Below are 26,180 nucleotides of genomic sequence, written 5' to 3' on the forward strand. Positions count from 1 at the left end.
TCCCCATACCAGATTAGAGATGGGGGTGGTGGGAAGAGAGCTTCAGCATTGTCTCGCCAGAACTTCCAGTTCTCTAGCTTTTTATACATCCTACTCACACTCTTCCTACTGATTTCCACTGAGGACTGCAACTACCCATCCTCTCTGCTTGTCCATCAGGAATGTTGACTTTCCCAAACATTTCTTTTTTTATTATTATTATTATACTTTAGGTTTTAGGGTACGTGTGCACTAAAGAGCTTCTGCATAGCAAAAGAAACTACTATCAGAGTGAACAGGCAACCAAACATTTCTTAAAAATTGAAAAGTTAAACCAAAAATACACACTTTTATTTTCTTATTTTTATTTTTTCTGAGCCAAACTGTATCCAGCTTTATTAAAGACACTTTCCATAAACAATCCTGGAATTTCAGTCAGGACATGGGCAGACAATTATTAACAGTATACAACAACTTTCAAAAATCCTTCTCTAATGGACTACCAAAAATCAGAAAGCCACTATAAAACTCAATGAAGTCTTCATCTGATGCACTGAGCAGGGAAAGTTTTGAGTGAGGGTTGACATTTCACATTTAGCATGTTTTTAACAACTTTTCACAACAGACCCTGACTTTCAGAAATGAAATGAAAATGGCAGAATTTATTTGAAGATTCACAATCTAGAAACATAACCACTGCTCTTTTGAGGCACGCCATCTCAGTGGCACCACTGGAAAGTCCAGATTGCCTGACTCATTGGTAACCAATTAATGGGGGTCAGGTCTCAACAGATGTCTGGGTTTAAGGGAGTTAAGTCTATGCTGGAAGGTGGAAAGGGAGAAGAAGACATAAGAACTAATTTGTTTTCCATACCACAAGGCTTTTGCGCCAAGGTGGCCATGTGTGTCAAAGTCAGGAAATCTTTCCTCCTGGGAACCAAGAGGAAGTCTCTCAAAACTAGAAGGGAAAGTTGTTTCACACATCAATCCAGATTTGGAGACATTCATTAGTGACATATGCTCCTTCCCCCAAAAATCAATAATGAAATGTTTTGTCCTAACAACATAGCTTAAAAAAAAGGTAAAACAAAATTCTGCATTTTTATAAAACTTGATAAAAATATTTCAAACTGTACAGTCACCAGTACAGAGTTATCAAAAATGCACACACTTCGCTTGGCATTTCCAGCACCTTCAGCTTTCTGTGCCTGGTCTCCGTTTCTGCAGGGTGATTCCCCTCCTTGCCAGTATCACCTTTTCCCTTTTTCCCTTTGGGTATCTTCTGTCCCTTCTTTGCAGGGCCTTTTTAGGCCTGGCCTCTGGCTTTGGAGGAGCAGGTTTAGCAGACAATCTCGTGGATCTTCTCTGTGGTTCATCCTTCACTTTGGCTGTATCTCCTTTCGCATCCCCTTCTGCCTTTCTCTTGGGCATGGCAGCGGCAATGGTGGCAGGACGTAGGTGCTGGATGCGGGATGCGCTGGGCATGGGATGCAGCGTTGCACGAGCTTTGGTCTGTCCGTGGGTCGTTCTCGCCACTGCTTCTTCCAATACACAATTTTAAATGGTGCCTCTACAGGTTCATGGTCTCCCACATCAGGAGAGCCCTCAGTGCTTTCCCTCAGCCTAAAAGTCCACGATTTTATTCTTCACTATTTCCTCAAGCCTATTCTCACACCTGCTGCTCCCTTGCAGTGAATGATACTGATTGCGGTTTTTCTGATAAAATAGGGAAAGGGGTTGAAAAAATTTGTACTGTCTGCCTGCCCATTTACATATATATCTGATTTAATTTGCACAGTCTGAGATGTGGAGATTATTCTTTCTTTTACAGATAAGGTAACTGAGGCTCAGGTAAGTGGTGGTGCTGAGACTGAGCTCATGTTAGTTCAACTGCCAAACTTCTCCTCCCATGTGATGGGATGCAGCTGTAAAACAGAAATACTAGGGCATGAACATCAGATTTCTCACTTCCCTATTCTAAATATAGCTAAATCCATATGAATACATATTCCATGACTCTCTTGTGCTTCTTTCCTCCGTTAGGCTAATAATAGTCTATTCATGCTTTGTATTTTCTCTTTTGGGATATTTGATCATCAACTTTCCATAACTTCAAACTTTTTCTTTTAATAATTCTTTCCTCTCAATATATACACATACTTATGTTTCCCTCTGTCTTAAAAAAAATCCATTTTTCATCCTTGCATCTGTCTCTGTGTGCCACCTTATCATTCTTCTTTCATTCACAGCAAACTTTTTTTAAAAAGTGCTTTAATTCTACCTTTTCCCTCTAATTCACTCTGTAGTCTGAATTGCAAGTCCATCATTTCACGGAAATTGATTTATTCTGTGAATGTGGGGTTTGGAGTTGGGAAATAACCAAATCCAAACTCACTCTTCACTCATGACGCTTGGGGGATCTCTGCTGTGTATGACACCTACTTTGGGATACTCATTGTTGAAACCATGTTTCTATGACTTTCATGATACTATTTTCTCCTGGGTTTGCAATTCCTTTTCAGGCCACTCATTCTTAAGTCCATTTGGTGCCACTGCTCCCTTTTATGCTGCCTAAATGTTAATGCTCTCCACCATCTTATCATTGATCCTCTTCTTGCTTGTCAACTTTGATTGAAGTATTTCACCTGTATCTGTGGTTATAAATGTATGCTATCCGTACACTGATGTTCCCCAGACCAGTGCCTCTCAGACCCATATTTTTTGTTGTTTAATGAACTTCCACTGAAATTTCCAAGTCTGCAGGTTCAAAACGAAATTCAAAGTCTTTCTATTCATACTCTCTACCAACATGAATGGTACCATGATACACTCAGGTATGTCCCTGGCAGGATTTTAGAAGTCATCCTTTGCCCTTCTCCCTTCCTCACTCCCAAATAAGAATCCTCTGAAACATTCCTAACCTTCAAAATGACATCTTTTATTGTTGTTGTTGTTGTTTTTGAGACAGAGTCTCACTCCGTTGCCCGGGCTGGAGTGCAGTGGCACAATCTCAGCTCACTGCAACCTCCGCCTACCAGGTTCAAGTGATTCTCCTGTTTCAGCCTCCCGAGTAGCTGGGATTACAGGCACGCACCACCATGCCCGACTAATTTTTGTGTTTTTAGTAGATACAGGGTTTTGCTATGTTAACCAGGCTGGTCTTGAACTCCTGACCTCAGGTGATCCACTGGTCTCAGCCTCCCAAAGTGTTGGGATTACAGGCGTGAGCCATCATGCCCAGCTGACATTTTTATTGTCCTCAAATCTATTGTATTTATTTGTACTTCCATAATTTCTTGCTTTAACTAAAATTTTATTTATTTTTCTGTAATATTTGTTTCATTTTCTGATTAAAGCAATAAGTTAATTATGAACCATTATGAACATTATATTTGTTCTGTTTATGGATTTAATTTATGCCCACCACAGATTATAAGGTCTTGATTACTTATCCTCAATGTAATAGTATTTTACTACATCAGTGTCCTTTGATCTTTTTTTCATCTTGTGTTTTTTATTTTTTCCCCCTGTGGTCTGCAAAAAAATCTTTCAGTTTATTGCATTATAGAGCAGTAGTTTTTGTTGTTATGTTTTGTAGGGTTTTTGTTCGTTTTAGATTTTTTTTTCAACTTGCAAAGGCACTAAAATTTTAAACAGGAACTTTGCAAAAGGTTTCTGGTCTATTTCTCTGCCTATTTGTGCTGGACTTTAGTTAAGATTTTCCTTTTTTTTTTTTTTTTTTTTTTTTTTGCGATGGAGTCTCGCTTTGTCGCCCAGGCTGGTGTGCAGTGGCGCGATCTCGGCTCACTGTAAGCTCCGCCTCCCAGGTTCACGCCATTCTCCTGCCTCAGCCTCCCAAGTAGCCGGGACTACAGGCGCCCGCCACCATGCCCGGCTAATTTTTTGTATTTTTAGTAGAGATGAGGTTTCACCCTGTTAGCCAGGATGGTCTTGATCTCCTGACCTCGTGATCCGCCCATTTCGGCCTCCCAAAGTGCTGGGATTACAGGCATGAGCCACCACGCCCGGCCCCTAGTTAATGATTTTCTTAAATATCATGATGCTAAAAGGAATTTGTGCTAGAATTTTCCTAAATAAATTGATAACTACCTTCTCTGACATGTAACCCCCAGCCAATTGCATATATCAGCCAGACTTGAAAAGATTTTTTGCTGTCCTGATGTGATTGTCCCATTAGTACAGAAAACAAAGGAAAATGTAGTTTGATGAAACAGGTTCTCATTCTGAAATTGTTTGCATTTGATCTGCCTTTATTTCAGCTTTAATAGCAGCTATAATCAACATTGGGCAACTGCTTTGCTCTTTCTAGCTGCAGAAACCTCTGGCCAAAAACACAAAGAGGCACACTGATTTGTGCATGGAAACACATCCTCATTCTTATTTTCAACATGAGAAGTTGTCACAGACATCCCTCTTCCTTTGCTTTGAGTCAGTTTATGTGATAGCATTTATCATTAAGACATATAATCTCCTAGTGATTGTTATTCAGTAACTTTTGGTTTTAATTTCTTATTTTTGAGGAAGCCCCTTTTTTCAAGCAGCTAACTCTTGCATCTAAAAAGTGTCTTCTTAAGTATATCATCTTTCCATCTTTCTGGAATTCTAAATTTTATGCTACTTATCATTGAAAAAATACTGAATTACTTCATTTTTTATTTTATTAAACTAAAATTTGAATCCAAGTCACTCACCACTGATAGCTTTATACTGTTTAAATGACTTTTTAATTTTGGTGTTTGGGTATGTTTGTTAGCATGTAGAAAGCAAGCCCAAGGTAATTTATAAAGCTATGACTTACAGTGTATGGAGCACTAAGTAGAGTTTATTCAGGGCAACTGGTGCTAGATGCTACGAAGATTACTGTAGTCTTCACTTCAATATTACACTTATTTTGCCTTTTCATAATATTTTTGTATGTGAATATGTGGAGACACAAACTTTTTTTTGAGATGGTGTCTTGCTCTGTCACCCAGGCTGGGGTACAGTGGTGTGATCTCGGCTCACTGCAACCTCTGCCTCCCAGGTTCCAGGGATTCTCCTGCCTCAGCCTCCTGATTAGCTGTGATTACAGGCGTGCGCCAACACGCCTGGCTAATTTTTTTGTATTTTTAGTACAGATGGGGTTTCACTATGTTGACCAGGCTGGTCTCGAACTCCTGACCTCAGGTGATCTGCCCATCTTGGCCTCCCAAAGTGCTAGGATTACAGGTGTGAGCCACCCATGCCCGGCCGAGACACAAACATTTTCTTACATCAAAACCTGGACTACACAAGAAATTCATTAAGAATAAAAGTAATATATATTTTTTCTTAATAATATCTTGATCTTTAAAGAATCAGTTCTATGTATACTGCTATTAAAATCTTACTAAATAATAGCAATTTATAGGAACCTTTAAAAGAAATCAATGTTGAGATTTTTATTATGTATCTATTAACTTTCAGTGGATATCTGCTGAATACCTTACAAAAATTATAATTATTTTTCCATTAATCTGATATTTGAAGGTAAGACTCAACAAGAACAATGCAAAAATGAGAGAAAATTAGAGGGAAACATTAATTTTTTTCTTTGACTTTTATTTCATCTGCATAATTTAATCAGTTTTTCCTTCAAATATCCAAAAACCCGCATTGGTATTTTTTTCTGACACATTTCCCCTGTTAGACTTTAGTTTTTCTTAGTTCATATTCTTGTGTTAATGGCTAGTGGAGTAACATTTCCTCACACAGAATGTTTTTTAAGGTGTGTTTCTATCTAGAACACTAATTGGTCAAATATGTATAGCACATGAACATTAAAGGGTGCTAACTACAGTTATCTCACTGAAGCATTTTTTGTTTGTTTGTTTGTTTGTTTGTCGTTCAGCAAATGTTGATTTAATTCTTAAGTGCCAGGCTCTAAGAAAGGTACCGGAACATTTTCTTCCATTAAAGAAACATAAATAAGAGACAGACATATTGTAGTTTAAGTAAGTACAGTGATGCTGTAAAAATCAAATTAAGACAAATAGGAGATGTCTGTGAAAATGGTCCTTACGCAGCCTCTCCCTTGCTGCCTATCCTGCATTCCTACCTGCTTAGTTTCTCTGATGAGAAATCTATGAGCTCCTTCCTCTTCCAAAGCCTCCCTGCCTCTCACTGGTCTCCCCAGGCACATTGATCATAGTCTGCCTTTCCGTCCCCCTCTGTAGAATACCCCTGCATTCACTCTGCTCATTGGACTAAGCTGGCTTGCTCACTGCTCTCGGCATTGCCTGAACTTTTCTGCCACCATGAGTTTGCTCAGGCTCGTCACTCAGCAAGATATGTTCTTGGTTTCTCCTCTGCCTTTCGTAATTCTGTCCATCTTTCAAGGCCTGCATTATTGTGCTTTTGTTATCCATGTTTACTTTCCTTCATTGCATCTACTCCTTTTAAGCATTTGTCTATTTATTTAACAAACCCCCACCCTTCTGGAATGTAATAATAAACACACAGGCGAGCTAACAAACTTGAACTCATGCATATCCCCTGTGGAGCCTAGAATTGCTTTCCATTGCGCTTGGAATAGAGGATGCATACGTATGCAAATATTGAATACATTCATTTGATGCACAAAGGCTATTTCACAAGCATTTAATTTCTTTCTAGCATATGCCAGACTCAGAGTTTGGCAATGGCATATAGATGAAATAGGCAAGTTAACAGACAAAATACAGTATGTTAAGTGCTTCAATGGAGGTAAGAATGGGAAATTTATAGGAGTGTTACTAATTCAGGTAAGTCAATGAATGGATGAAAGCATGGATAAATATGTAAATTAATAACTTAGGTTAATTCTCTGGAGCTCCTATTTAGTATTCTGCTGTCCTTCTTATGGGTTAATCAGCCTGATAATCTGCTGCAACTACAGTCAGTGTCCTAATTTCTTCCTTCACAATAGTTCCTAATAACACCCAGGTGGATACAATATAGTGAATTCTGTATTCCTGCTTTCTCAGATGCATCATCCTGGCCTTTAACCACTATATGAACTGCTGTCTCCGGTTGCCACATTAACCGTATTAATTTGGGAATTCAAAAAAATAACGCTTAAGGCCAGGCACAGTGGTTCACACCTGTAATCCCAGCATTTGGGAGGCTGAGGCGGGAGGATCACAAGGTCAGGAGTTCAATACCAGCCTGGCAAACATGGTTTCTACTAAAAATACAAAAAGTTAGCTGGGCGTGGTGGCACATGCTGTAATCCCAGCTACTCGAGAGGCTGAGACAGGAGAATCACTTGAACCTGGGAGGCAGAGGTTGCAGTGAGCAGAGATTGTGCCACTGCATTCCAGCCTGGGCAACAGAGAGATGCTCTGTCTCAAAATAATAATAATAATAACAATGTTTTAGAATAAGATTAGTCTAATGTTTCATTATTAAAGACAGATAAGATGTATTGTTCTTTTGTCTTTGTTTTATTCCTGTGCACAATTTTTTTTGAGATGGAGTCTCGCTCTGTCACCCAGCCTGGAGTACAGGGGCGCGATCTTGGCTCACTGCAACCTCCACGTCTCAGGTTCAAGCAATTCTTCTGCCTCAGCCTCCCGAGTAGCTGGGACTACAGGCACGCACCACCATACCCAGCTAATTTTCGTATTTTTTAGTAGAGATGGGGTTTCACCATATTGGCCAGGCTGGTCTTGAACTCTTGACCTCGTGATCGGCTCCCACCTCGGCCTCCCAAAGTGCTGGGATTACAGGTGTGAGTCACTGCACTCGGCCCCTGTGCACAATTTTAACACTTCAGTAGTTTATTTCCTTTGGTTTTCTACTCATGGTGATTTGAAACATGAGTAGAGTGCTTTGCATGAAGAAACTCAAGTTCTTATTTTTTCAACTTCTGTTTATTTTTGTTTGTTGGTTTTTCCACTAAAAAAAAAATCATTTTTTTAATTTTATTTTGGCCTCTTTTATTTTGCTTTTTAATCATGAAAATTAAGAAAGCATCTTGAGCCCCCAATGTACTAAGTACTATTGTTGACAGCTGAAGTGATACCTCAGTTCTTTCTTCTTGGTTTAAAATACTTTAAACAAGAGGTACACAGCTAAGGAGGTGTAGCATAGAGTAATTTATTACTATGGATAAATACATTTTGAAAGTTAGGTGCAGAATAGACAGTATACCCTGAGAGAGAAAGAATTCAGGACAGGCTGCTCGTAAGGGTGAGACAGCAAAAACTGGCACTAGGGAGACAACCTTTTAGGGAGTTTTAGGTGGGGACACAGCCAAACCATATCAGACACCTACTATGTGCCAGTTGTTTTTTCCTCAGTGCTGGGATGTTGAAATAATGAATAAGCATAAGACTCCCTTTTTGGGAGTTTTAAAAGATGATTCATAAAGAGGTGGGAAGAGGTGTTACTAGTAAGCATGTTCTGGGTGGTCTTCTGGTGCACATGTGCAGTAACTGTACATGCTTGTTCATATGTTGCATGTCTCATTAGCATCTTAAAACTCCACCCAGGGGTGTGGTTTTTACTATTATAATGAGCATAGGGTCAGTTTGGGGACAGGTAAAATCAAAATATGCATGCTCTCTAGAAGGGAAAGGCCCTACTGAAGATAGCTTTGCCTGAATGAGCTCAGTTACAATGCAAATACTGAGGTTTATTGTGCTGACTGTATGATCACCATGGTTTCCTCATCCCAAGAACATGGTCACTTCCTTGACTGCCTATCCTGCCTCATTATGATCTAGTAGGTGATTTAAATTTGGTCCACACTCAGTGTAATCATTCCATGCACTTTAAACATAATCTAGTTACCTGGTGTCATTGTGCTATATGTTATCCTAACCTCGTATAGTTCAGACTTCAGGTATCTCTGATACCTAGCCATAAAAGTTTAGTAGGGACTACTCAACTAAATTATCATGTAACAATCAAATGAGACCTACGGCTGAGTAAAGAAATGCTTCTTTTATTGATCAAATTTGTGTGGTTATTTTTTCATTTTCATGCCATGTTATATTTGATCCTTCTGAGCTCAAACTCATAAAACAAAAGGCCACCACTTCTTGTTGGTTTGATTCAGTTATTCAACAAATGTTTACTGAACACTGTAAAAGTTCATTCTCATGCTGCTATAAGGACATACCTGAGACTGGGTAATTTATAAAGGAAAGAAGTTTAATTGACTCACAATTCCGCAGGGCTGGGGAGGCCTCAGGAAACTTACAATCATGGCATAAAGGGAAGCAAATATGTATTTCTTCACAAGACAGCAGGAGAGAGAAGAATGAGAGTCAAGCCAAGGGGGAAGCCCTTTATAAAACCAGAAGATCTCATAAGAACTAACTCACTGTCATGAGAACAGGATGGGGAAAACCGCCCCAATGATTCAATTATCTCCGCATGGTCCCTCCCATGACATGTGGGGATTATGGGGACTACAATTCAAGATGAGATTTGGGTGGAGACACAGCCAAACCATATCAAACACTGACTATGTGCTAGTCTTTTTTTTTTTTTTTTTTTTCTGAGGTACTGGGATGTAGAAACAATGAATAAGCATAATTAATATGTTAAAAGAAGAAAAATGAAGTAGGGAGAGGGTATGGAGAGTTACCAAGGGAGAAAGTATACTATTTAACAGGGTGGTTCAGAGAAAGTCTCTCCAGTACATGCTTTTGAGGAGAGATTTGATTGAAGTTAGAAAGCAAGTCATTTGAGCCTTACAGACATCTGTGGAGAGTATTCCGGGAATAGGTGATAGCCAGTGTCAACCTTTTGCATGCTCAAGGGACAGAATGGAAGCCAGTGTGGCTGGAGCAGAGTGATCAAAGCAGAATGGTAGAGAACCAGAGCAGAGAGGACATGAGTGGGGACATCATATAGGATCTGTTGGCCATAACAAGGAGCTCATGTTTTATTTTGAGTGAGATGAAATAGTATTGTAGCCAAGGAGTAATGTGATCTGGCACATATTTTTAAAGCGTACTTTAGTTACTGAGTTGAATTGGTTTTCTTTTGCTGCATAACAAATTACTACAAATTTACCACCTTATAACACTGCATATGTATTATCACACAGTTTCTGTGGGTCAGGAGCTGAGGAGGAAGGGCTGCTTAGCTGGCTTTTCTGCTTAGGGTCTCACAAATCTGAAATTAAGGTGTCTTATTTGAAGCCTGGGGTCCTCTTCCAAGTTCACTTAGGTTGTTGGCAGAATTCACTTCCTGGAGGTTGTAGAACTGAAGTCCTTGGTTTTTGTTGTTGTTGTTTGTTTGTTTGTTTGTTTCACTGGTTGGGTGTTTTTTGTTTTTGTGATTATAAGCCTGGTTATGCTCTCAGCTGCCAGAGGCAGGTCTCAGTTCTTAGCCACATGCCAGCTCACAACCTGGTAGGTCACTTCTCCAAAACTAGCAAGGAAATCTCCCACATTTTGAATCTTTCTCCAATTTGCTGAAATGGAGCTTTCTATAACATAATGTAATCAATCACAGCAGTGATCCACCATCATCTTTGCCAACAAATTTAACCTAATCAAGGAAGCGACTCTCTCTTCATATTCATAAGTCCTGCTCATGCCCAATTGGAGGGAATTGTACAGGATGATTACACCATAGGGTGGAAATTTTGGGAGCCAAGTCATAATTCTACTTACTACATAAGTGGTACTACTACAGAATTGTGGAAGGAGCAAGAGAAGATTCTGAAAACCAGATAGAAGGCACTAGTGGAGTCTAAGCCAGTGTTTCCCCAAGTTTAATGTGTATATCAATATCCTAGGCATTTTGTTAAAATGTAGATTCAGACTTCATAAGGCTATAGTAGTGGCCTGAATCTCCCAACAATCTCCTAGGTGATGGCGATATTGCTTGCAGGGTAGCAAGGTACAGGCAAATTATGACAGTGACTTGGGTTAGTGTGATAATAGTAGAGATAAGAAGTGGTCTGATTAGGGAAATATTTTGAAGGCAGACCCTAAAGAGCTTGCTGAAGGAGAAACAAAGGCATCAGGATAACTTCTCACTTCAGGGGATGTCAAAGACTGTGTGGAAGGAGCTTATTTCAGAGCAGAAAAGAGTTCAGTTTGTGATATGCTGAGTATAAGATGCCTTTTAGGTTCCCAGTAGAGAGAATCACAAAATGCGTTGGAAAATAGCAGGTTTATACATTATATTCAGTGTTATTGAAGATTTAAAATTTTATGTTTCTGTGCACCACAACTATGTAACTCTTTCTAAATGTGCTTAGAATTTATTATATTGTATTAAAAATGTGAGCAATGAAGAGGACCTAATTGATTTGTGCTGCAGATTCTCTTTCATTCTCTTGCATTGACATTAGTAAAATAAGCAGTATTTTCTTGTCCCTATGCCAGAGTTCCTTACAGTGAAATAAACATAATTACTCAAATCATTAAAACTGTTCTTAGAATCCAAAATACACATCACTGTGCATATTTAAAACACAATGTATTCAAACACTCTCTAGGTATAGACCTAAACTTTAAGATGATTTTCAGTACCTGTTGATTCTGGTAGATGCCTCACTATGAGATGTATTACCAGATTTTCCATGACTGTATAGACAGCTTCATGGTATGACTAATTATTATTTATTTTCAGAGCAAAATTATGCAATGTTATTTTCATCACATTGTGAGAGGTGGCCAATTAGATAGAACTTGCATAAAAGTTAGTTCTCACTGACTCATTTATCACAAAAGAAGACAGTGTAGACTAGGATTGTATCAAAGATAAATTTACTTATAATCCCCTCAACCTCAATCATGTAAAATCTTGGCCTTACCCATTCTCATTTTCAGGAAAAAAAGCATTCAGAATAATATAAACTGAAAACTACACTGCCACTCCTTTCCTCCTTGTGATGGCCATGGAAATGCTAGCGTTTAACCAGAGACCTGGACTCTCAACTTTTCAAATATTTTAAAAGAACTTTAAGTAGAACATACCTGTGCTTAGCACTGCTTGGGTGCTAAGTTAACATGCAGTGAAATAAGATTATGGGAGGTGGTTCATGGTTTCAGGTAGGGGTGAAATAAAGGCAACAAAGGGCAGTTTGGGTTTAGAGGACACTTCATACTGTGGAACGTGTGAAAATTCAGTTTATTGTAAGCAAAAATCTTTATAGAAATCCCTGTTTTGCTTTTCTAATTGTTAAACAATAAAATGTGCTAGGCTTTATGACCAGAGAAAAATGGGAAGGAGATATCTCAAGGATAACCTGATGATTATGTTTTTATAAATAAGATCCCAAACAGATGGAAATTAAATCATTCAATGACAGAGGGTGACAGCAGGTCTGAAGGCAGCTACATTTATGGAGAGTGTTGAGGAAGTCAGAACTGTACTCCTATATCTGGACTCCTTTCAATCTGGAACCCTGGGCTAGGACTAACTACCTTACAGGACAGTTAGGCTCTCTGTTGATTTGAAAGAATTGTGATGACTGGACAAAGCCATTGTTGAACCCTGAACTTGTCACATTATGAGAGATGGCCATTAGATCAAGCTTGCATAAAAGTTAGTTCTCACTGACTCCCTTATCACAAAAAGATGTTGTAGACCAAAGTTGTATCAAACCTTGGTTGTTGTTCTATAGACTTGTTTTTTTATAGTGGCATGGTTGTTCTGTAGACCTTTTATAGTGTTTCGTATTGAAATCCAGAATCTAAATACAGGCATAATTATTTCATGCATTAGTTCAAAGATGTCAAACATTTTTCTACTATTGTATCTATTTTTATGCAATGTATTAACTATAATATAAAGTTTAACTTTTGCATGGTAATTTAAGAAACTAAATTTCTTACTCTTTCTTTTCCCTAGGTGCACTGAATCAAAAAAATTGGGGAAAGAAATATCCAACATGTAATAGCCCAAAACAATCTCCTATCAATATTGATGAAGATCTTACACAAGTAAATGTGAATCTTAAGAAACTTAAATTTCAGGGTTGGGATAAAACATCATTGGAAAACACATTCATTCATAACACTGGGAAAACAGGTAAAATATTTGCATTCTCTTTGCCTTTAATATATTTTTCATACCTGGAGTATGTTTAGACTAGTTTCATCTCATTTTCCTTTGAATAGTGTACTATGAACTAGATAGAAGTTATATGTGGAAGAAACCAAATGGAGCAGAGAAAATGGGAAATTTAGACAATATTTTGACAATTTGTACAAAAAAAAATAAAATGACCAATGTCATCATGTCATGTTTTCCTACAATGTAACAATAATGATGCTGCCTCTAGAAGATGTGATGTGATTTACAGCTAATATAATTTAGTCAATTACTTAGTCAATAAGGATTTCTTTTTCTTGAGCATTATAGTTTGATCTTTTCTGCCTAGCCTCATGTTATAGTCAGTATTTGGATATGAAAAAAGCAATTGACTACAATTGAAATTTAAGAAAATAAATTCCTAGCTCTTCTATATAGAAGGTTTAAAGTTGTATCCCATCCTTAGGAAACCCTCTCTAAGTGCCTTTTTATTGAGACTATCTTTTTTTTTTTTCTTAAAAAAAAGCGAAATATAATACATTAAAATTTAAATGCAAATTCTAAGAAACTATACATAGATAAATATTTTCCAAAAAACGACACTTTTTCTTTTTTGATATTCTAGTTTTTTTTAAAGTTGTATTTTGGGAAATTATATAAAGGCAAATATACACGTAAGACAAAGATTAGAAAACTATTCAAAATTATAATAGTAGCTCTATGGGGGTAAGCTTTATCATTAGTGAATTTTTTTATATTTTCTATATTTAGGTAATGTAATTATTTGAATGTAATAATTTAATTTCAAAACTCAAGAGAGTAGTAGTCAGGCACTGTGGCTCACGCCTGTGATCCCAGCAGTTTGGGAGGCCAAAGAGGCCGGATCACTTGAGGTCAAGAGTTCCAGACTAGCCTGGCCAATATGGCAAAAACCCATCTCTACTAAAAATACAAAAATCAGCTGGGTGTGGTGGCACACTCCTGTAATTCCAGATACTCAGGAGGCTGAGACACAAGAATCACTTGAACTCAAGAGTTGGAGGCTGCAGTGAGCCAAGATCATGCCACTGCACTCCAGCCTGGGCAACAGAGTGAGATCCTATCCAAGAAATCAAAACAAAACAAACAAACAAAAAAACAACTCATGCCAGGCGCAGTGGCTCATGCCTGTAATCCCAGCATTTTGGGAGGCTGAGATGGGTGGATCACCTGAGGTCAGGAGTTCAAGATCAGCTTGGTCAACATGGCGAAACCCCATCTCTACTAAAAATAAAAAAATTAGCCAGGCATGGTGGTGAATGCCTGTAATCCCAGCTACTCGGAAGGCTGAGGCAGGAGAATTGATTGAACCCAGGAGTCGGAGGTTGAGTGAGCTGAGATTGCGCCATTGCACTCCAGCCTGGGCAACAAGAGCGAAACTCTGTCTCAAAAAAAAAAAGCAAACTCATGAAAGTAGAGATTTTTCTACATCAGTGCCTGATATGTAATAAACACTAAGTATTTCTTGAATGAGTAATTTTTAAAATTATTATGCCACATGTAATAATTACCTAAAAGTATATTGTCCCAAATCTTGACATTTTTATTTTCAGTTTTGAAGGGTGTTACAAAGCAGGAGGGCATGGCACCTCTGCTTTTGTTTTTTTGTTTTTATTCTTTTTATTTATTTATTTATTTTATATATATATATTTTATTGTACTTTAGGTTCTAGGGTACATGTACACAGCATGCAGTTTAGTTACATATGTATACATGTGCCATGTTGGTGTGCTGCACCCATTAACTCCTCATTTACATTAGGTATATCTCCTAATGCTATCCCTCCCCGCTCCCCCCACCCCACAACAGGCCCCAGTGTGTGATGTTCCCCTTCCTATGTCCAGGTGTTCTCATTGTTCAGTTCCCACCTATGAGTGAGAACATGCGGTGTTTGGTTTTCTGTCCTTGCGATAGTTTGCTGAGAATGATGGTTTCCAGCTTCATCCATGTCCCTACAAAGGACACGAACTCATCATTTTTTATGGCTGCATAGTGTTCCATGGTGTATATGTGCCACATTTTCTTAATCCAGTCTATCATTGTTGGACATTTGGATTGGTTCCAAGTATTTGCTATTGTGAGTAGTGCCGCAAAAAACATGTGTGCATGTGTCTTTATGGCAGCATGATTTATATTCCTTTGGTTATATACCCAGTAATGGGATGCCTGGGTCAAATGGTATTTCTAATTCGAGATCCCTGAGGAATCGCCACACTGACTTCCACAATGGTTGAACTAGTTTACAGTCCCACCAACAGTGTAAAAGTGTTCCTATTTCTCCACATCCTCTCCAGCACCTGTTGTTTCCTGACTTTTTAATGATCACCATTCTAACTGGTGTGAGATGATAACTCATTGTGGTTTTGATTTGCATTTCTCTGATGGCCACTTATGATGAGCATTTTTTCATGTGTCTGTTGGCTGCATAAATGTCTTCTTTTGAGAAATATCTGTTCATATCCTTTGCCCACTTTTTGATGGGGTTGTTTGTTCTTTTCTTGTAAATTTGTTTGAGTTCCTTGTAGATTCTGGATATTAGCCCTTTGTCAGATGAGTAGATTGTAAACATTTTCTCCCATTCTGTAGGTTGCCTGTTGACTCTGATGGTAGTTTCTTTTGCTGTGCAGAAGCTCCTTAATTTAATTAGATCCCATTTGTCAATTTTGGCTTTTGTTGCCATTGCTTTTGGTGTTTTAGACATGAAGTCCTTGCCCATGCCTGTATCCTGAATGGTATTGCCTAGGTTTTCTTCTAGGGTTTTTATGGTTTTAGGTCTAACATTTAAGTCTTTAATCCATCTTGAATTAATTTTTGTATAAGGTGTAAGGAAGGGATCCAGTTTCAGCTTTCTACATACAGCTAGCCAGTTTTCCCAGCACTATTTGTTAAATAGGGAATCCTTTCCCCATTTCTTGTTTTTGTCAGGTTTGCCAAAGATCAGATAGTTGTAGATGTGTGGTATTATTTCTGAGGGCTCTGTTCTGTTCATTGGTCTATATCTCTGTTTTGGTACCAGTACCATACTGTTTTGGGAACCTCTGCTTTATTATATATTGTAAGAAAAAATCTTTATAGAAATCCCTGTTTTGCTTTTCTTATTGTTAAACAATAAAATGTGCTAGGCTTTATGACCAGAGAAAAATGGGAAGGAGATATTTCAAGGATAGCCTGATGATTATGTTTTTATAAATTAGATCCCAAACAGATGGTAATTAAACCAAATCATTCAATGACAGAGGGTGACAGTAGGTCTGAAGGCGGCTATTTTTATGGAGAGTGTTGAGGGTTTTATTTTTCTTAGGGGAGGGTGGTTATTAGATCATTGAGCTAATAGAGCTATATTACTTGGGCTCTTGAAATGACAGTGGGGAACCTTTGAGCAACCTACTTAGCCTTTCTGTGACTCAATTTCCTTATCTGTAAAATAAGGATTATGTAATATCTACTTCCCAAGGTTGTGTGAAGATCCAGTGGATAATATCTGTAAAGTAACTAGTATAGTTCATGGTACATCGTAAGTGATATGTAAATGTTGGGTGTCACTGTTATTATGCTTGTTATTATTATTATTAGTTGGAATTTGTATCCCTAGCTGGCTGGCCAATATTTTGTATTCAGTCCCTGATGACAACAGTGATTTCTCCCTAATGGAACAGAGACTATTTAAACTTTATTGAGAGACATCAAAATCTTTCACTGGGGTCTCAAGAGAACTCTCCAGAAAACTGTTAAAATATAGTCAGATAATATCTGCTGTGGAACTCATACAGGGGAGTTTAAGCTTTTGCCACTCAGGGTTCAAACATGAGATGGCCAAAACTCCTCCAAAAGAATGAGTTTCCTGCCTTTCTTGCCACGGCCAGGGACCCAGGTTCTGGACCTTGCTGATGAAGCCTGGGAGATACATGGAGGGATAAGCAGCAGCCTGATAAGGAGTAGAAATGGGCTGAAAATAGGAAGGTGAGAGCACTCCAAGAAGACTTTTTTTTTGTCTTTTAACCCTTCTGTTCCTTCCCCCTTTGCTCTGTCTTCTTATTACCATCTGACATCTTAGGGAAGCAGAGCTTTCAAGTAACAGCTGTCTTAGGACACCAGACAAACAGAGCAGGTGGACTGGCTGTCTTCTGCCCTTGAAGTCATACACTAGTCAATATCTTCAGCTTAGTTTGCATATGTGGCAATAAGATATAAGTATATTGTGTAGACCTACAAAGTTTGGCTTCCAAAATGACGACTTCATATTTTGTAACTTTATCAAATAAATGATTTTTCTTAATGTACCTTAAGTAGATGGAAATTTAATTGAAATTTAAAATTTTGATTTTCAGAAGCTTAGGTGCAGTTGTATTTCTTTTTTCAGTGGAAATTAATCTCACTAATGACTACCGTGTCAGTGGAGGAGTTTCAGAAATGGTGTTTAAAGCAAGCAAGATAACTTTTCACTGGGGAAAATGCAATATGTCATCTGATGGATCAGAGCATAGTTTAGAAGGACAAAAATTTCCACTTGAGGTAAGTCAGGAGATCCACTGTTTACTGTTTTATTTTCTAAATAATGGATGTTTTTATTTAACATATAATTTGATTAATTTTAAAATCAAATATTATAATTTATAAAGTGATATTTTGATTACTTGATTAATATACTAGATTAAGCTAAATGAATATAAGACTTATCTTTGATTCGCCACTTCCTGGTAACAACCCAAAGTGCCACATAATAGGTAATCAATAAATGCTGATGAATTAATGAATGAAGGAAGGAAAAGGGGGACAATTTCATTAACATACTGGAGAATTCTTTGATTTAAATCTTTTGATTAAAATGAGAAAAATTTTCAGCTTTAAAATTGGCAAAGTAAATAATTATAAAAATGAGTGTGTAGTAAAATGTTTTCTTACATGTCTAGAGAAAGTCTAAATTGGTAGACTTTCTGGGAGGCAGTTTGCTTGTTTTTATTAAGAATTTTAAATGATTTATACTCAATACCCAACATTTAAATTTAAAGCCATTTAGTCTAAAAATAAAAAAATTGCAAAAATTTATTTATAATATAATAGTGAAACAAAAGGCAATGATTATTTAAATACATTATGATGGATATTACAGATATCACAAAAATCGTGTTTTTGAATGATATATTTACACAAAAAAGGTTCATCATAAGATATTAATGGTTTTAAAAAGAAACATGTTAAATGATATAACCAGTATTATTTTTGCAATTTTTAATACATGAAAATTGATTAAATATTGACTGAGAGTGGAGTCTGAGTCAAATGGACTAGCTTTGAATCTTGGCTCCACCATTTGGTTATTGGTTACATGACATAAAAATGTATAAATGATTTAACTTACCAATGCTTCCATTTTTCTTCTGTGAAATTGACATAGTAGCTGCACCTGCCTTATAACATTATTATGGAAATTAAATGAGGGATTAACTTATTACTCATAAAAGTAATTGAGGGGCCAGGCGCAGTGGCTCACACCTGTAATCCCAGCACTTCAGGAGGCCAAGACGGGCAGATCATTTGAGGTGAGGAGTTCCAGATCAGCCTGGCCAACATGGTGAAATGCCACCTCTACTAAAAATACAAAAATTAGCTGGACATGGTAGCACTCACCTGTAATTTCACCTACTCAGGAGGCTGAGGCATGGGAATCACTTGAGCTCAGGAGGTGGAGGTTACAGTGAGCCAAGATCACACCACTGCACTCCAGACTGGGTGATGGAATGAGATTCTGTCTCGAAAAAAAAAAAAAAAAAGTAATTGATGGAATTCAAGAAAATGTTAATATGATTTTCTCTGGGTGATGGCATTATAGGTGCCTCTTATTTTCTCCTTTAAAGTCCCCATATTTTCTAAAATACCTAGAATGAAACTATTCATTTTACAATTCAAAACAGTTATTAATAATAAAAATAAGATAGGGTGAATTACCTTTTAAAAGACTAAAAAGCTTTTTTAAAAAGGTGGATATCCACATTCACATTTACAGTTTATAATCTGGATTTTTTTCTTTATTCAATATTTTTAAAGAAAAGCACATTTATCAAATTTGATTTGTCAAAGTAATCAAAGTCAACTCATTAAGCAACATATCACTTCTGAGAGTTTAGCTTACTCACAATATTACCTATTTAGAACAAAGATGAAAATCAAGAAAAATTCTATCAACAAGAGCCCTGAGCAATCAAAATACATGGTACAGAATCCATGCACTAAAACTGATACAATTATTTTAATGCAAAAGCCTCTCAAATTGTCTCTCAGTGGTATTGGGTTGTTTTTTCTATTCTTTTCTTTTCTTTTTTTTTTTTTTTGAGACAAAGTGTTGCCCTGTTGCCCAGGCTGGAGTACAATGGCATGATCTCGGCTCACTGCAACCTCTGTCTCCTGGGTTCAAGCGATTCTCTTGCCTCAGCCTCTCGAGTAGCTGAGATTACAGGTGCACGCCACCACGCTGAGCTAATTTTTTGTATCTTTAGTAGAGACGGAGTTTCACCATGTTGGCCAGGCTGGTCTTGAACTGCTGACCTCGTGATTTACCCGCCTCAGTCTCCCAAAGTGCTGGGATTACAGGTGTCAGCCACCGCGCCCAGTCTTGTTTGTTGTTTTAAAACACTCTCTATGAAATTGTGTAAGCAGAAAATCCAAGGATCATCCCTGGCTTGCTCCTTATTTCTTATCTCCTACATCTCACAATCAAGTCTTCTCAATTCACCAGGCATGGTGGCTCAAACCTGTCATCCCAGCACTTTAGGAGGCTGAGGCTGGAGGATCACTTAAGCCCAGGAGTTTGAGACTAGTCTGGGCAACATAGTGAGACCCCATTTCTACAAAAAAATAAGAGAAAATAGCTGAACATGATGGCATGCACCTGTTGTCCCAACTACTCCAGAGGCTGAGGTAGGAGGATCACTTGAGCCCATGAAGTCAACGCTGCAATGAGCCATGATCATGTCACTGCATTCCAGCCTGAGTGACAGGAAGTCACTGAGTGAAACCCCCTCTCAAAACAAACAAACAAAAGCCTTATCAATTCTTCTCCTAAATGCCATATGGGAGGTCAGAAAAAAGTTTGCTTACTTGGATTATTAAATTAATAACTATTAAGTTTTAAATCGTATTTCTTTCGATTTCCCATGCTTGTCATACTGTCTTGCCTAATAGGCCTTTCCCAGGTGGTACTTCTGACTTGAACACATGCCCTTCTCTTCTGCCTTTCACCTGGCTAAAAGCTGCTCATTCTTGAAGGGTCAGTTTAGAAATCCTGTCTCTGAAAAGGTTTTGGTGACTCACCCAAAGCAGGAGCCACTGCCATCCTCTGTTGCACACCCTCTATTTCTCCCATCAGAGCACTAACTATGCTTTACCCTCTCAGAGGCTTCCTACTCTTACCTTAAGTCTACTTCTATCTAGCCTGAGACACCTGATTTCCAAACCCAGACAGGAGAAGCACCAAATTATATAGAGGCTGTTACGGAGAGATACATATATGGACTGAAGCAGAAATTAACAAGGGATAGCCTCACAGCTGGAGAGGAGAGTCAGAATATGAAACTTAAAACTCTTTGGGTATTTTTTAGGTAGAAGCTGAGAGTCCTTGAGAGTTTCAATATTAATAGATCACAATATGGTAATATCAAAGAATGGTAACTCTGGACTCTCAAGAAAGGCATGCACTCTTGAGAAAGAGAGAAACTTATATTTAAAATAATTCCATAAAGCAGTTAAAGTAATATATGATTATTTATTTCATGTAATTGTTCTAATAAATTTTACTGCACAGTCCCCTGGTAATCTCAAAATGGTCATTTTGGTTTTAGATATGTCTAATTTTCTATTCCCTTCTTTATTGAAGGATGGTAAATGATAGTAAATGTAGTTGTATACATGTAATTTATAAAAGATTTTGGAAATACTTAGAATGTAGAATTACACAACTTATAGAGTTTTACAAACAGAACTTACTGAATTGCTTGTTTTATTAAGTCTCTGCTGATTTTTATGAAGTCTTTGTGTGTCATAAAACTATCATTGCTACTTTTATAGATGCAAATCTACTGCTTTGATGCGGACCGATTTTCAAGTTTTGAGGAAGCAGTTAAAGGAAAAGGGAAGTTAAGAGCTTTATCCATTTTGTTTGAGGTAATAATTACATATACATTTTACACTAATGTAATTCTTTTTTAAGTCACATTAAATATTGATGTGAAATATCAAGGCATAGTTTCTAACTAAGAGAGGAGCTCACAAGTAAAATTAAAACTGGTGGCCATTTTCAAAAAAAGATGATGACCCTTGCCTGGTATTTTTAAAAGGAGACACTTGTGTTTGTTAATTGGGTGAATCTTTTCTAGCTGGGGAAAGTGTTCTATAAGTACACCGATTTGCTTATTAGTACATATAAAGCATCATATTAATGATTATGTATTATTATCAGTAACTATGAATCTCAAAATTTTAAAATTTACTTTTCTTAGTGAAATGTGTAAGTTATCTGGTTTTTGTTTGCTTTATTTGTTTTCACCTAGCTATAAAAAAAGTGTTTTTGGAACTTACTATTTTTTAATGCACATATTTAAAATGGAATTCATTAATCTTCACATTTTTATTGAATAGTTATCCAAATGTTTTATTCTATTTTTAGAATGTGATTCTTCTTTAACAGGTTGGGACAGAAGAAAATTTGGATTTCAAAGCGATTATTGATGGAGTCGAGAGTGTTAGTCGCTTTGGTAAGCTACTTGGGGAAATATCTTTCTTCAAGATTCTGCTTTGGATGGATATGAATGTTGACAATACGACAAAAATCACTGGTTCCAAAAGGTGGAAAGTACTACATTTTTAAATAGGAGCAATCTCTCACTTTCCACACTTGATAATTTATACATTTCTCACCAAATAAATAACAATTTATCAGAAAATTTTGTTACATCAAAAGCATGAAACATTAATGTATATAGGAAATTGAAGTTTTTAAAATTTATTCTTGAAAATAATCTAATTATATCATGCAATTAAAGCCTATTTATCTATTATGTCTCTGCATTATACATCCCTTAAAGACTAATTCCTAATCTGAAACCAGCTAATTTTATAAATATCATATTTTAAAGTAGAAAAGGAATTGTTACTCAAGTTAAAATTTATTCCCTGGTGGTTTCCTTGATAAATCCTTTGCTTTATCAACATGAGGAGATGAGATTTTTGGAAGAAGGTCAACACTTACATAGAAGAAAATGCAATATACTTTAACATTGTTCTGCCTGCTATCTCATGGATCTTGTAATTTGTCACAACAAATGCTTTTAACTATATGGGCAGTGGAGTGTAAGCCTGTTAATATTACTATTTTATTTTTATTAAGCACTCACAAACAGGATCTTAATGCTGCCCTGAGTTACCAATAAAATGAGGATTATTCCTCTCTGGGAAGCTGCAAAATTTGAAATCAGAAGCAAAACTCATGTAGATCCTTTCTTGAAAGCAGAAGCCTGGCCTAGGATTGATTTATCATTGTCAATTACATGTGGGGATCTGAATTGACCCAACTTTTCAGAAGTCAGGAATATGTGAACTCCTGCAGTGTAGCTTTTATTTTAACTTTTTAAAGACACAATCAAACGCAAGAAGAAGCTGTTATCTCCCTCAATCGACCCAGATTGCAAAATTCAACATTGAGTGCCATAAGTCACATTTAATTTTTCCCTTCTTGAGTCACAAAGTGGAATCTATCGAGACTGAAATAAAGCAACTTGTTTGAATTCTTATACTTAAAAAAATGTATAAGATATGAATTCTGAATGTTCCAGACCTTGCACCAGCCTGTGGGGACAATGAAAGAGATGTTAACACTGGGGTGTTAACCCTGACTTGTGTAACTATGGGACCTTTGAGACTTTCTCTTAAGGCCTCTTTATTTTCCCAGGGTACTTTACTTTTTGGGGGTGCCTTGGAAGGCACTCGTATGAGCTTGAGAATAAACTTGCTCGTGTTCTTTAAAATTTCCTTTCTAATATCTACTGTCTGAAAACCATTCAGGAAGATACTTTGTCAGATACACTGTGACTACATATTCTCTCCTTTTCTGAGAATATAGATTCCCTAACAGCATTATTCTGCCTATATTCTGGCTCTTAATTTGAAAGCAGAATACTTGGATTAGCTGAGGACAGATTCTAGTCATTTACCCCCACTCTCTCTGTCTCTCTACCTCACTTGTATTAGTACATTTTCACACTGAAAGTAAGTGATTTGTAAAAGAAAGAGATTGAATTGACTCACAGTTCTGCATGAGTGGAGAGGCCTCAAGAATCTTACAATCATGGTGGAAAGCAAAGGGTAAGCAAGGCATGTATTACATGGCAGCATGAGAGAGAGAATGAGAGTGTGAGCAAAGGAGAAACTGTGAAACACTTATAAAGCCATCAGATCTCATGAGAACTCACTCACTATCATGAGAACAGCATGGGGGAAACTGCCCCCACGATCCAATCACCTCCCACTTGGTCCCTCCTCAACACATGGAGATTACAATTCAAGATGAGATTTGGGCAGGGACACAGAGCTAAACCATATCAACACTATTTGTGCACCAACTTCCTCATTTACCAAAAACCAAAATCCTTCATGCCTATCCACTCATTCATCTGGATACTTAGTATTTCAATATACTCAGCAAGGACAACTACCCAAACCAAATAAGTTAAGTCTTTCTAAAGTCAAACGTTTCCATTTTGAGAGTTCTTGAATTAAATCCAGTCTTATTTCTGACTCTAGAAAATCCCCTACTGCCCAATAAACTGCAGGCTTCCCCATATTGGCCATCAGACATTGCTGCTGGCAACCTTGAGGATCAAAGGTGGGACTTGTCTTTAGGCAGTGATTCTGGAACCACAGCTAAACCCCCAAATTTGGCTCTGTATTCACCATAAAATGTAAGTTATTTTAAAAAAAACACTTTTTCAACCATTATTCAGATTTTAAGATCTATCTTATTATGCTGTGGGCTGGTTGCTCATTTCCTGTTTCCTCTCTAAAGGACAAAGCCCATTTCTCATTCCTCCCCTCAACCCCTCTTTCTTTCTTTCCCTCCCATCCACCATACCTACTCTATGTTAGGCATTATCCTATCCATGGAGTGGAGAGAGAGAGAGCGTGATGTTGCAGCAATACTGAGATAATGAATTAATATTTTCCAAGCAGAGCCCACAAAAGATGTTAGTTGCAATCTTTCGAGTTGCAGGGAAGAGACACATCCCAGGTAACATCATCAGTGATTATCTGATGGGAATTCTCATCAGAATGATTTATAGTGCTTTCTTAATCACCATTTCAGCCCAGAAATTTCTGTACTGAAAAGTCCTCATAGGCACTGGTGTGGCCCCGTGCTAAATATCATTGTCTTAAGTAATAGGAGCTGGTTTTATGTAGTTACCAGCCTTTCTCCAGTGCTTGGCCCTATTGTGGTTTCTTCATCTTTGTTCCTCCCCATCTTTTTTTCTTCCACTGTTAGCCTTCTCATGGAAGGATCTGATTAGTTGCTTGGTTGATCATCATTATATGTTCAAGCAAATAATGACTGCATAAATGAATGACTGACCCCAAATAGAGCACCACTGGCTCTGGTGTGCTTCTGTCTTGTGTTAACAATAGTGAGATTACTTGGATGTAGCAGGTGTTTTTCTCTCAAGCCAACAAAACAAAATGAAAACCACAAACACAAACAAAGGAAAAACACTGTAGTGAAATTTTGTTAGAAGAAAATGTAACTGAAAAGCACTTCTGTAATTTAAAAGTCTTGTGATATCTAGTTACCACATCCGTAAGAGAGACCAGGTGACCGCTATTGAGGTCCAGAGGCAGAAAGAATGGATTCCACACTGGGGACAGGGGGAGGAAAATTTTAAAAAAAACTTCTTCTGATTCTTTTGCTTCTTTTTAACTTTTTTCCCTTTTAATTTCTTTCCCAATAATAGGAAAATTCTCTATCTCACTCTCCTTACTCAGGTCTCACCTCTGCTTTCCCTTCCGGGCCCCTGGCTCTCCTGGGGTCAATTCATTTCCACCTAACTTAGCAGTGAGTCAATTTCTGGCTCCTTACCTAATTAGTATTCTCAACATACACATTTTTCATGAAATATTTGTAAGATAAATTTAGTCTTCAGTGGGAAAAGGAACAATTACAGTCCACTTGTCAGTTAAGGAGGTAATTTAACTACAACAATTTTCTAGTATTGAAAACATAAATCTAAAAAACATTCACAGATTAAAAATAAATATTCTTCTCAGTTCCTAAGAACTTGAATCTAATCTGAATTCTGATCATGTTATCTTGGCATTGGAGAAGAGGAGGACATACTTTTAGAAGTTACTAATGAATCCGTTAAATCAAACAAAACTTGAACTTTCTAATGGATTAAAACTACACGTAGGCCATATTGACATGACTACCAATTCAGTTAAGAAAATGTTTTTATTTCTAAGATTCAGTTGTTAATTAGACTGAAGCAGTTGTCTCTAACTTTAGTTAGTAACAGTACTCCTTTTCCCTTCGGAAGTTTCTGTGTTACAGAAAAGTTAACATTTACTAATTTAACTTTTAAATAACTTTTTTTTCTTTGAGGCTTTCTGAATATGTTCAGTCTTCATAGAGGTTAGAGCTGGAATAGACTTTTAAGATGAGATAGGCTAGTCATTTCGTGTTCTAATGTGAAAAATATGATTAAGAAAGACTAAAACCTTGAAAAGGCTTCACTTTACTTGGGATTTTCTACACCAGCCTGCATGTTTGCATCACCTGGGAATGCTTTTTAAAAATCTAGATGCCCAGGACTGACCACTAGAGATCTTAATTCAAATGGTCTAGAGTGGGGCCTGAGGCACTGATATTTTTCTAAAACTCCCTGGATTATTCACATAAGGATTAACACCACTGCTCTACACTCTGCCACCTCACTTAGACTACACGGATTGGCTTCAGGGACTATTTCATAATGGCCTTAATCTCATAGAGAGGGCAGAGGACTTGCACTGGGCTGGGTAGTTCCGGAGATAGGAAAACAAATTAGACACAGATCTCACTGGTAAGTAGATTCCTGCCCACATGAGTGAGGGCTGGTTC

General features: G+C 37.4%; 1 protein-coding gene across 4 annotated transcripts in view; it reads left to right on the forward strand.

Annotated features, from left to right (window-relative positions):
- The window catches only part of PTPRZ1 (protein tyrosine phosphatase receptor type Z1), a 189,078-nt gene that overhangs the window by 81,640 nt on the left and 81,258 nt on the right, over positions 1-26,180 (forward strand). For all 4 annotated transcript variants that reach the window (XM_032761580.2, XM_032761581.2, XM_032761582.2 and 1 more), the window contains exons 3-6: positions 12,823-13,002; positions 17,406-17,557; positions 21,107-21,202; positions 21,726-21,792. In XM_032761580.2, coding sequence (XP_032617471.1) covers positions 12,823-13,002; positions 17,406-17,557; positions 21,107-21,202; positions 21,726-21,792 — 495 coding nt within the window. The remainder of the gene's footprint in view (positions 1-12,822; positions 13,003-17,405; positions 17,558-21,106; positions 21,203-21,725; positions 21,793-26,180) is intronic.

Source organism: Hylobates moloch, unplaced genomic scaffold (assembly GCF_009828535.3).
Source record: "Hylobates moloch isolate HMO894 unplaced genomic scaffold, HMol_V3 SCAFFOLD_1, whole genome shotgun sequence".
NCBI lineage: Eukaryota > Metazoa > Chordata > Mammalia > Primates > Hylobatidae > Hylobates > Hylobates moloch.